At 35.6% G+C, this 13,561-nt stretch overlaps 1 protein-coding gene across 1 annotated transcript in view; it reads left to right on the top strand.

The window, feature by feature from the left end:
* The window catches only part of PTPRN2 (protein tyrosine phosphatase receptor type N2), a 653,541-nt gene that overhangs the window by 251,948 nt on the left and 388,032 nt on the right, over positions 1 to 13,561 (top strand). The window contains exons 7-9 of the mRNA XM_054058934.1: positions 1,634 to 1,888; positions 3,216 to 3,256; positions 4,677 to 5,041. Coding sequence (XP_053914909.1) covers positions 1,634 to 1,888; positions 3,216 to 3,256; positions 4,677 to 5,041 — 661 coding nt within the window. The remainder of the gene's footprint in view (positions 1 to 1,633; positions 1,889 to 3,215; positions 3,257 to 4,676; positions 5,042 to 13,561) is intronic.

The raw sequence follows: 13,561 nt of genomic DNA on the forward strand, positions 1-13,561 counted from the left end.
AGTAAATCTACTAGTTAAACTGCTTAAATTATCATGGTTTATATTGACTAATTAGTTTTGGGAAAAGAACATTAGTTTAGTTGGTGAGTGAGGGGACATATCAGAAGAAATTAATCTCTACTTTGAGATGGCATTGTGGGATCCAAAGAATGAGATATGTCCAAGGTCTTGGCCTCTTTTCCCAATGACAAATAATCCTTTATTCTTGTCTCCCTGCAAAATCACAGATGTTCTGCTGCCTCTTCCCTGGAGCAGAGGAGTCTCTAACTGCTTCTTCTTTCCTAGTCTCTAACTACTTCGTCCTTTGCTATGAGTAGAAAAACCTTCTCTTTAGCCCTTTTTCTAGTAGTGTTTTCCCCTTTGCACACCTACTATTTAATTCAGGCTTTATGTAAGCCTGAAAGCTGATGTTATGGTCCCAAGGTCTTCTTTACAGATGATGATGAACATGCGCAACGACAGAGTTTAACAAGGAGAATGTTACTATAAGAAAAAAATTTGGATCTTGCCTTCAATGTGCTTGTATATAAATTCACACATTCAACAGAACTTTCAAAACAGTCCATATCTTCCTTTTCTTTCACAATACTACCAATGTGAGAGAATCTTCTTGCTTGCATGCATCTGCTAAATGTCTGATAAGCATGAATCAGCAGAACAGAGGCATGACTGATAATGGGTTTGGTAAGCTAGGATAAGCTCTGCCTCTAGTTTGTCAGCTCCAAGGGTTGTTAGGCTGAGTTATACAGAGATGCTGAAGGATATGCACAGTCAGAAAAGTATCTTCGCTGAAGATCTCTATGTTACATTTTATAACTCAGCTTTAATATCCCTTATCCTTGAATTTCCTCATCTTCACAACTTCCACGTCATGATTTATTTTTAATGTTTTTGGGGGATTTATTTGTTTGTTTGTTCCAAAAATATAATCCATTTTCTTTACCTTGCCTGGAATGTCATCTTAATATTTCTTTCCTCGTTGTGATTGTTCACTTTTGAAAAAAAATATATTTCCCAAGAGAAATCAATACAATTTAGAAGGTTGGTCCATTACACACCCATGCCTGTAATGCACATATGTGCATATTCATTTCTAGTTTCAGAGGAGATTTTTGATTGAAAGACAGACCTATCTGACAAACTGCGTAGAATTCCTAGAACTCTGTATGGCTATTTGCCTTACAAAAATCAAATCAACAAAGAAACCTGATCTCTAATAAACAGTAGTCTTGTTAGCTCTATCTCGGCACAGCTAAAATAAAAATAATTAAGTTACCTTAACACTTGTCTTTAGTTTTTTGTGTCAGTTTACACTAGGAAAAATGCTCTCCTTGTAAAGAAAAAGTGTCAGTTTTATACCACTCTCTAAGAAAACTTGCTGGGTTCTAGTGGCATACATCCCCCTGTGCCTGACATGTTTTCACCTTATTGCTATTCTAACATAGATTTATAATACTGTATTTTCTATAGAACCATGGCTCATGGAAGCATGACTATATATGCGCTCTTTTGGGAAACACTCTTCATGATGGAAAAGATATCTTTTAGGAAAAATGAAAGATGCTTACTGATACAAACATATGTGTTTCATGCATACAGCTAAATCTTGTACTTATGTTGTTTTGTGATCCAGAGACACTTATTAAAGGTGTATTGAAGGACCTAGAGAAACACCAGGTGAATGTGGAGAATCTCAGCTCAACAGAACTGGATGAGATTGCTGAGACTATTGCCAATGCAATTCAAACAGTTGGCATTCAGGAAGAAATCAAAAAGGATGCTGAAAAACCTACAGAAGACAAAATAGAAACACAAATGAAGAAAGGAGGTGCCCAAGAAAAGACAGAGATTCAAACTGGATTAATGGAAAACAGTGTTAACATACCAGGTACTAAATCTAAGAGTTAAGTACAGCAAAAGATAGATAATTTCCCTTTATTGTTTCACAGTAGGGCTAGACTTTATAAAATCAGTTTTAAAGAAGGCAAAGGAAAAATTTCTGAATTTTTTCCTGTAGGGTATACAATTTTAGCTTCGTTGTTTTCTTTCTACAGTAGATGCTTTATCAAAATTTGCCTCTTTGTGAACCCTTGATCTTTAATTTCACAAACAAGATAAACATACACACTCAATTATATTTAGATACTGATTGTTTTATGCTGTGTGGTCTAATTTTCCTTTCTTGAACATGAGATGTTGAAGCAAAATGATAATGAAAAATTACTATATTCCATGAATGTATTTTGAAATAAGAGGGGGGAAAATTGCATTTTAAGATATTTTTTTAATATGCCACAATTACTTTCAGAAGAAAGTCTTAGACAGGTAAGGGTATAAAACTGTTCATTCCCTTTCCTCCTTATGGGAATAAGAGTTACTATAGTTGTTTGCTTGTATCTGGACAAATATTTTCCTGGTGATGCAGATTCAGCAGCTACAGTTATTGCCGTTAATGAGTCAACACCACAGTACAATGCAAGTTACCACTTACCCTTACCCTGTTTTAGGAATGTTATGGTGTCTAGGAAAGCAAAACCATGTAGTATAACTATATAACAGTGATTGTAACTTATTGTCTTTTTTTCATGATGGTATGTTGAAATTCTTACTAGTTAGGGATATTTTTTTCTTAATTGCCAGTTCTATGTGAAGATTAAAATGAGCAGATGAGAGTTTGTCTTGAATCGTGCTGGGAGAGATGAATAAGGTTAAGTTCGTAAACCGAAAAGCCAGCAATATTTGACTAGGGTTAATGATGTGACTGCATATCATCACTGTAGTTAAACTGTAACATGTTTTTGCTCGATGATAACTGTAAAACTAAGTTGTTTTTTTCTACCACAGTGTGTGTAAGGGGCGTGGATGTTTCCCTTTTCTTTAAGGTAAATGTCCATTCAGCCAGCTAGAACTTTTTTTTCCTTAGATATTGATAAATTGATATGAAGATCGGACACTTAATTAGCAAAATAACACCATTACATTGGCTCTTCAAGTACTCTGTCCATTGATCTGGCATTAATTTGCTAACAAAGTGGGGTTAGAATAACAATACTGAATTATACAGTACTCTTTACTCTGCCCTTTCAGCTTTGATGTTTTCATGTTTAAATTGTATGAAAAGGCCACCACTATACAAGCAGTCTATAAGCAGTGTTTGTTTCATATATAATGTTTTCCTTTCATAACTATGCATGTGTGCTTTTCATATCCTCCAGAAAATGACGTGCGCGAAGCCAGTGCCAAAACTGATAAAGAGGTAGAGTACCAACATCTTAACAAAAGTATTTCATATCAGATTGCTGGGCTTATATGTTGTGAAGGTCAAAACCACACTTCTGGAACATAAGAATTGTATCTTGTGTGGGTATAATTCAGTATCATAGCACAGGCATATTGTTAATGTGTTGCAATATTAAATGAATATTTATTTAACACTTAAACAAAATGGGAGTTACAGTTCAAAAGAACAAAATCAAGTCCTGTTATGCGTCTCCCTCAGTCATAAATTGACAGAAGTCATAACAGATCCCAAATTTCACACAAATTCAGGATTTTCCTCTGGTTAGCAAATTTTGTGTATTGAGAAGTTCTGTTGAAAACACCCTTCTTTCACCTGCCCTTTAGCTCTTTGTTCTGGGGAATGTAAACATCCTTGCTTAGGTAGTGTCTCTGGTTTTCAGAAGCAGACGAGTAAACATGTTCCCTCTGATGGTGTGTGTTCATGGGATGGTTCAAAATTCCATCTCTTGTAGGTTCTGTACTCTTTACCATTAATTCTTCTCTATTTCTGACTATATTTCAAAAGCCCTGGGCATTCCATCTTGCACCCTAGGTGGTCAAGGAATGAAGTGCTAGCTTCACATTAGATGTACAGGGTACCCCATGTACTGATTTCTTAGTGATGGTTTGAATAGGGTGTGTGGCAGAAAAGATTATATTAACCACCATCTCCTCCAGAATGCTTGACTATGATAAACTTATATAATGGAACTAGCCAACGAACTGTTCCAGGCATGTGTTTTGACTTTGCTAATTTGCTTATTATTCCAATTTATTAGACAAACTTTTTCTGTGATCATCTGTTTAGCTTAGTGATTGCTAACAAACAATGTGTCACAATTTCTAGAGGTCAATAACTGAAATATAATTTGTCACATATCTATTCGCTTTCTTGTGTTATGATTTATGAGATCCAAGAGCTATGTACTTTTCCAGACCCAAAATGTAAACAAACTGGTGGATATTTCTATTATTTATCATTTTTATTAATTTATTTGATAACAAAGTTTTATTGTCATCAATACTTAAATATATGAACACATCAAAATGAACACTGTGAAAATACCACCAGCATTTCCTTCTAGCTGGTCAAGACAGAGAAAAGGATAACTAGATTATGTGATATTTGAAGAAGAAACTGTTAACCATATAATTTCTTCTCTCTTATTAAAATATTGCAAAATACTTGATATTCTTTTATTATTACAGAATAAACATTGTATTTTTATGTAATCTTGCAGCATATAGAAATGAGAAAAGGGAGGTAAGAGACCATAGAGCATTTGTAGGAACACACTCCAGTGTATCAATAAATGTTTGTAAGATTATATCCAGTTTTGGCTCAGTATAACATTCATGTGTTTAGTTTTAAAAATAATAATATTTTTTTAATACAGGAGAACACTGCAAAACTAATTAACTTCTTGAATGAGAATGCATTACCTGAAAATATGCCTGAAGATCTTGGACCTGAAAAATCTTCCAAGTCAGAAACCAAGAAATCTGACTCTTCTTCCTCAGAAGAAATGGATGCTGGTGTGGAAAATGTAAAAAGTGAGACTTTCTCAAGGAAACTGATATCTGCAGAAAACAGTGAATCTGACTCCAAAGACCCAAGTGAGACCCGCTACAGGATTAAGAGCCCTTTAATGCAGGATGGAAACTCCCATGGAGAGCCTCAGAAAAATATGGGACAAGGCTTACAATTTGAAGTGAAGTCTTCAGAAGAGAAAGAATATGGCTATATTGTGACAATGAAAGAGTAAGTACAGTGGCCAATTTGAATGTCATTTTTAACAGGGGATTAGATAAAGTCTTTGAACCTAACGTTTCATTAACGTACAAGAGGAAAATGGCACAGGTCTGATTTTTAATGCATCTGAAACTGTTTGGAACCAGTTCAGTACTTTGATGAAAATGTAAGAAAACAGTTCCATTTTCTTACAGTTGCTTTTCCTCCAGAAAGAAGATATTTACTTTCTAGGCCTTTTGCTTAGACCTCTCTGTATCTTCCCATGTTCCAGTGACCTTCCAATATGTCAGTAAGTGTGCTTATAGTTAGGATGTGGGCTTTAAATATTTAACTTGAAAGTAACCTAAATATCAATGTCTGAGTCATTCTTTCAAAAAATGACACACAGTAATAAAGCACAATATTTTCTCTGTGTTTCATTGTGATCTGAAAATAACACATATAGGAATCCAAACATGGAGCTAGTTTAGAAAGAAAGACCTAATGATCTCAGGTCATGTCACTAATGAATTTGACATTTAATACTCTACTTTTAAAAGACAGCTTTTCCCCCCTAGTGATACATGGTTTTTTAAAAGAACATTTGGGAGTTTAAAAGAATGTAGGCACTTTCCCCCCACCCCCTGTTATATTTAGTCAACAATCCTGACTCATGTCAGAGAAATCAGGAATTTCTGGGATGCGCTTACAAATCTCTACCCAGTATTATACAGAAACTGAGACAGAAGCTTCTATTTCATGGATTGATTCTTTTGACTTTCTCAAACTTACTAATGGTCTCAAAGGCAACAAGACTGTAGAGAAACCTTGTTTTTACCACACTGTGTTGCTTTGGAATGCATATGGCTGGGTATCAGATGACAGCTTCTTCTTTGGCTTCTCCAAGGGGCTACGCTTGAGAAAGATGGGATCATGAAGAAAGGATGCCACTTGGGAGGGGGAGAGAGTCTATACAGTGCATGGAGGGAGAGGTAGAAAAGAGGAGAGTGAAAGCTGAGGCCTGGCAGCCTGCAAACATCAGAGACAGACAGAGAAGGAGACATCAAAAAGTAGGGAACAAACACCGAATCCTCAGAGATATGGAAGAAATATATTTCATAAGGACTCAGAGGTTACTCTGCACAAAGTAAAAGATACTTGGGTACTGGAATGAGACAAACTAAAGGAAAGGGCTCACCTTATGAATACATAACATTATGTAAACAGATGCTTGTATTGCTATCATGTCCCGTTCTTACATTTTATTCACTTTCTAAAGAAACCCAACTCTAGAGTTTAGAAAAGACCTTTTGGGAATTTTGGAGTACTTGCTTTAAGGAAAGTCCCAAATGATTTGCGGTTCTCATATTTCTGTTAACTTGTCTATGTATCAATAACCACAGTTAATAATTTTTTGACAAGCAATTGCATTGGATTTAATTAACTTGTTTAAAACTGCTTTTGCAATTACACTTTGCAGTTGTTCTCTTGTAATGTTAATTTTTGTGGACTGGTTCAGGTAGCAGGCTCACTATTTTCTAGAACCTGCTCCAGGGCAAAGCCAGTAATTACAAAGTATTCTTGCAGGTTTATTTTCTAGCACGTATCTTATTCTTTCAGGTGGCTTGCATTTCCGTTTGCTTTTTTCCAAGGGGGCAATCAGATGTCTCTTTCTGTGTTTTTGAAACCAGTCTACCAGAAATTGATAGGATACCCTAGTTCAACCACATCACTTCGTTCCTTCCAATGAATGCTATATAAAGTGGTAGAAGCCAATTTTTTCTGAGGGCTCAGGGCTACTTTTCCCAGGCCTTTTAACTCAGATCAATCTGGAATGTGCCTTTATATCCAACAGTATCTTAATAACGCCATCTTCCTTGACCATCCAGACTTATTTGGCTCATAAATTCTCTAAAAGCTTAGAGCTTTCATGGCTCTGTGTAGTGGGAGACATTCTGACTTCAGTCTTCACAGCATGTAGACTCCTCACTGTGTCATCTTATCTGGATTTCTTTCTAGCTAGTCCCCCGCTGATGAGTTTGTCCTAAATTATGTCTATTACTATTCAATGAAGTTTGCTGAAAATTGTCATTTGTCCAAAGAGTCTCAATCTGAGAAGACTCATAGACACGAATATAATTTAGCATAGACTTGTTCAGCTTCTTTACCATTTTCAATACCAGAAAGACAAAACGTACTTTTCGTATATAGAAGGTTATTAAAATTTTAGTAACTTTGGGGCAAGACACTTTTAGATAAACATTTGGATGTTGTTAATAATGCTCAGAAACTATGAGGAAAAAAATTGCAGTGAGTTAGATGAAACTACTTCAAAAGCTTTGAATTCAGAAACAGAAACTTATCAAAAATTTTAATGATAACCAGCTCATTACAAAAAGCACATACTCTCTATGTTCAAAAAACTTGACTGATAACTCCTCACTACACTCTCAGCACTTTGAGTAAAAATAGATGTCATCTTCTCCAAAGTCACTGAGGAAAAAAGAGAATAAGCTTTCGTGCTTTCTTTTCATTTCCCAATCTAGAATGAGTTAACAGTTAAAGAGAATTAGCTGATTGAGTTGAACAGAAAAAAAATTTTGTTTGTAGCAGGATTATGTTGCATTTGACCTGCAGTAGACAGGTTTTGGTTCAGGGCTCTTAGCCAGTGACTGATAACTTTTCAGTAATTTGACACTCCTCAACATTTCAACTCCGAAATACACTTATTTTTGGTTTTGCTGTTGTTAAACTTGTTTGTTTTGAATAAGTCTGTCTGAAATGTAAGAGTAACATTAAACCCCCCCAGTCTAAAAAATAAAATTTATGTATTCTGAAATTTTATAATAATGAAACCTGTTAAGGAAATTTCACATACTAGAAATGGACTTGTCCACTCTGCAGGAACAGTGAAATCCTTTCTACAGCAGCTGACGGATTTGTTACTTACTAGTATTTCTCACAACCACTTATTTTGTACCAAAAGTGGACTTAAAGAGCAATAGGATGAGTGTCAGCAAGAGTTTCAGTAAGGACTTGTTTTCATGAGTACTTCCATAATTCTTACTTTTTCTTGAGGGAGAGACGATAGAGAAAAGGGTGTTTGTTGATGATCACTACACAGAAGAGAAATTTTAATGTCCATTTAAGGAACATTTCTTCAGTAAACTTTTTGTATTCTAAAGGGTTTTTTACCAAAAATCCTACCAGCTGTTTGTAGTAATTAAATAATATTAGTAAATGGCTTAGGTGTATGCTACCCATTTACATAAATATACATGCATGTAATATGTGCACACTGAAGTAAAGGGGCTGAAACTATTCCTAGTTAGATCTTTAATCTATGTCAGTCTAAAATCACTCTTATTTGAGAGATGATTGTAGTCTTTAAGTACCCAGGAAATTGATTTCATAAGTGATCTTTGATGTTTTGTGTTTTGATCTTTATGCTGTTTTAAATTTCTCTATTTTAAATAGGAAGCTGGAGGTAGGCATGAAATAATATCTTTCTAATACCCCAAGTGTCAGTCAAATTCATATGTGAAGTATCTTTCTAGCAGCCGTTAGCAGATTTAAGATTATAAACCGAAAAATGTGTTTTAGGTGTGGTTTTTAGTTCCCTTTTAACTTGTGCAGACAAAATGCAATGCCAAAATACAATATGGGGTGCTTATTTATTTTCCAATATTTCTGTCTTTGCATGTTTTTCTTCCTTCATAAAACAATAGCGTGTGCTTTCAATCCATCATTTTTTTTGGCCATGACTTTTTTGAGCAGTACATCTTCATTTTTACTGCTGAAAAAGAGGTCTTTTGGTAAGGAAGGGAAATATTTCAACATATTTGTATGCTAAGGATAATAGCTTGAGTTCTTTTTCAATTTCTGATCTGAAAATGGAACTGAAAAGATTATACTCAGTGGTATAGTTGACAGATGTCAAGGGTGATCCATTCACTATTAGATTCTCAGGCTTCCATGGCTTTGCAAGTGTGACCCAAGGAGATATTAAGACTGCTTCAGTGAACTCCTAAGATGCCAGCTTTTAATTGTGCCACAAAGCAAAGATAAACATTTCCGTGTAATACTTGAAGAAAAGATTTGTGATAGTTTAAAGACTTGTCAAAACGGCAGTCTGATTGTCAATGGTAAGAACAATAGGTCACTCCTGCTGTGTTTGTCGAGTGACCTTTCAGATGGTTGGAGCAGTGCAATCCATACCAATCCATAATATCCATCAGCACTAAGCTTTGGAAAGAATTGACAGTTTCAGTGTAGAAAATTGTCCAGCAAATCCTCCACAGTGCTGCTTCAGCACTTTATTATGCTGGGAAACCAATCAAGTTGGGTGATTTACTTTGCTTACTCTTTTCTCCTTCAAAAAATTGGTGTTCTACCACTGTAAGATATGTGTGAAAGAGGTTTGCTTCTTTCTCAGTGTAATTGTTTTGAGCTGTTTAATTTTAGCTCAGAAATTACAGAGTAATTTTATAATAAAAAGTTATCTACAGGATGTTATTTGACTGTAGGTATATGACACTTTTCGGTTATAGGAGGGATACATCAGCATGCGCTCTCAAATAGCAGAAGTCTTTGCCTTTGACCAGAGAACTCTTTCTATTTTCTGAACTTCTAACTCTGCTAGTATGAAAAAAAAAAATTGAGGGTTGGAAAAAATGCCAACACTCCCATTTGTCTGGCAGGATATTCTCCAAGTTGAGGACCATCAAAATCAAAACATTTAAACGGTGTTTAGTCTCCTGGTCCCTCATGAGGAAATTCAAAGTCTGACTTTCCAGAACGTGTAGTTCTTGCCACCTCCAATAAACCTAAATGCAAGCTGCTACATGCTCAGCAGCTTAAATAGTCAATCTGGTGTGTAATTTCTTGAATATGAGATTGATTAGTTAGACATAAGCGCAATAAGAAAAATCCTAGTTTGGGAGTGGAAACTTCATCTCTTTTAACTGCTTATCACAGTCTTTCACATTTCAAAGTGATGCTTTTCTGAAGGCATGCTTGGACTTTCAGTACAGAGGAACCTGTCCTGTTCTGTGATTTATCAGCATGCACGTGCTCAAAGTTTGTCATATAAATTCAGGATCACAGACAACTCATGGCAGCTCTGTTAGTTTGTGAGTCAAATTCTGGTGTTGTATTAGTCAATTCCTGGATATTTCATGTTTTGTCATATGTTAACTCTCAATTCCAGACTGTCTATGTGAAACTATACTGGCTGCAAATCTGTTCACAACATGATAATTCAATTGGATCATGCATAAATTTTGATATGTTTAATTCGAGGTAGCTGATATTCTGCTCAGATGCTGTGAAAAAGTTGAAAATAGATCTTGTGTTCATAGTACAAAATTACTATAGAATATGATTAGTCTAACCCATCGAATGTGCCGAAGGGTTAGGCTAATTCCAAATGCTTGATATTATTTCTTCACCTTTACGAAGGTGATAAATGATACTGTTCTGCATATAGTGATTACTTTCCACAGGATGATGCTTGGGTTAGGACAATGAAACTGGATTGTACAGAACTCTTTGTTTATTCCCCAAGTTTTCTGTTTTCCTATGCAAGTCATTAAAAAATTGTGGGTTAATGATCTTCATTTTTTGTTTCCTCTTTCACAGATTTCACTATGAAACAAGGCTGATAGTTTTTATTGTTCTTTGTTACTGAAAAGTCTTGATGTTTCTTGGAAGCTGAGCTTTTGTATTCCAGGAGGATTTTCAGCTGTTTTTTTAGAAAATAATAACAAAATGTTCTTGTCCTTTAATACATATATGCAAACAAGAACGCTGATTTGACCTTCTCTGCACATCTCAATGTCCTCTTTGAAATTGTTATTCTACCTGCAAGTGCACTTTATCAAGGGAAAAAGATTTCTGCATATTCTTCACTTAACATCTACAACTTGCTTTAAAAACTAAAAAGAAATTATCAGCACACATAAAACAGAAAAGCTCTTGCTACTAAAGTCTGTTAAAATCATCAAGGGACAGCATAGCTCTCCTTAAAAAAAAAATTAAATATAAATTTTCATCCCTCACTTTTCAACCTATCAGACTTTACTGTTGTATAAGGAAGTTCCATAAATGTCTGTCATCAATTTTGAAGTGAAAAGTTTTGCTTCTGATATTGACCCCCTACCTAAATAATACAGATGGAAAATGCTTGCCTGTGAATTTATCCAGCAGAGACAATTCTGTTATTGTGTCTCAGACCCATAACTGGTGGAGAGACATAAATCCAGAATATTCCTTGGCTGAATCCTTCACATATAATTATTCACACTCCCTAGAGTTTTCTAGACATAAAATCATTTTTTCCTCTTTAATCCTCCAGTTTTCTTCTGATACTTAGAAAGTGACAGAGATCATATCCCCCACATTACTGCTTCAGTGCCTTAATTCTGGTGTTATATATTCCCACAGGAAAGTGATACATCATGCTTCTTATTCATACACAAGAAAATAACAGAAAAACAGAAGTTCCTGTAGCTTTTCCATAGAGAGCAATAGTATTGCTGGCTTTTTCTTTCAATACGAAAGCTTAACTTTGAATATTTTGAATTTATGTGCAGAGATGAGAAGAGCCTGTTCTACTTCTGTTGCCCTTAGCTTTTGTGCTTCCAAAATCTGTTGAAATATATTATCCTGAACCATGATTCCCACCTGCTCTTATAGATGACTTTACAAGAGAAGAGTAGTCCTTTCAAGGGCCCATCTTTCCTTCCTCTTAGGGTTTCACATCCCCTGATGTTTTTCTTTGCTTTCTGTTGGGACCAGCTCTGCATTTTGACCTCTGGAGGGACATTCAAAGCAAACTTTTTAGTCAGTGTAGCTGGTGACCAGCTGATCTGTCACACTAGAAACAGGAATGGCAAGGAATGATCCTGATCCCTTGAATCGATGATGGGTAATGGGTAAATGTAGAAGTACACCCGGAGTTCCCAGTAGTGCCAAGAAAACTAGGTCATGTTTGTATCTCTCCACTTAGCTGGACAGATACGTATTTTGGCCAATTTTCCTAGAACAGACATTCACAGATACTCCTGTTTCTGTCTATCCATGCCTTCAGTGCCCTCTTATCGTCCCTTGTTCATGTCTCACACACTGGTTCTTTCCGGAGAGCAGCCTGTGCGGGTACTCCACAACCTCTCTGTAAGCAGGGTCAGGTTGTTCTGCTGTCCCCAGTCTATAGACCTTTAATTGCTGGGCTGCACATTACATATCCTCAAACTAGGGATGGGGCTGTGAGCTGTGCTTTGTTTTTATACACAGTGGTAGTCATTCAAATCTTGAGATGCTGCAATATTGCACAGTACCATATGGTCAATACTATCACGGTGTTATTTGGGTGATAACCTTGTAGTTCATTATAAAAGCGTGATGAATTTTAACCTTTTGAAATGAGTGAGAAGAAAAAAGCCAAAGATCAGGATTCCTGGGAATGCAGCAAACTGAATCAGAGCGCAGTCTCTTGTCTACCACTGTGTTTTCATCAGTGCTGTTTTGTCCAATCCTGGGAAGCTCAGACGTAACATTGCCATCCTTCAATTTTCACTCTTTAAATTTTTTTTTTAATTCTTGACTCAGATAATGTGTACACAATGTAAACACCTGACCACTAAAAATTAGAATGAACTAATTTTAATCTCACTCTAAATCATTTTTATTTCGTGCAAATTAAATTTTGTAGTTAGGAAACCAGTGAGGGCTAATTCAGAACACAGACAATAAGTAGTACAGAGGAAATATTTTATTTTTTCTTTCAAGAATGTACTCTGACTTTCCACTGGCACTCATTTGAAGAAAGTATGCTACAATCCAAAGACTAGGTTTATCTGCTATGGAAATAAATCTAGAGATTTCTTAATAGTGTGGCGAGTGATTTTTTAAGAAGTCAGTTTTAAAAACTTTAAAGTTTGGATCTCTTACCAAAATATTTGGGCCTCTTTAACTTCTTTCCTTTAAGATTATGTTGTTGGATAGTCTTTGTCATTTTAAATTTAAACCATTTGCATTATAAATTTGTCTGGGCTTTAAGCTGCCTTGAAGGAAGAGGGTAGATATGAAGGAAGGGAAAAAACGCAAAGTTGGAAGTCCATTAAAATATATATCATCAGTTGTCCTAAATATTAATTACTTGTATGAGGGAGTAATTTGATATAAAAGAACAATTTTGCATTTTCAAACCTTTTTTTTTTTGCATCAGATACTCAGGATTTGTGACAAGTCGACTCTACTTCTGCTTCTAACATTCAGCTTAAAATGCATTAGGGAATAGTTTGGTCGGGTCCCTTTCAGTCTCAGAAAGAAAAGTATCACAATTATGGCACAGATTATTGTCATTATTTCCATGCTAGTAACAAAGCATCTGTATGAGTTTGTTGCTATTAACGCAGCTGGAGGTAGTGCGTGTTTGAAGTAATGCAAGTACAGGCTGGCACAGTGTCACACTTCCATTATAACTCTGGAGAGTTGATCCATTTCGGCTGCTCTATCACTCTTGTGTTTCCATGATGCTGTTATCTCCTC

This window comes from Cuculus canorus, chromosome 2, assembly GCF_017976375.1.
Source record: "Cuculus canorus isolate bCucCan1 chromosome 2, bCucCan1.pri, whole genome shotgun sequence".
NCBI lineage: Eukaryota > Metazoa > Chordata > Aves > Cuculiformes > Cuculidae > Cuculus > Cuculus canorus.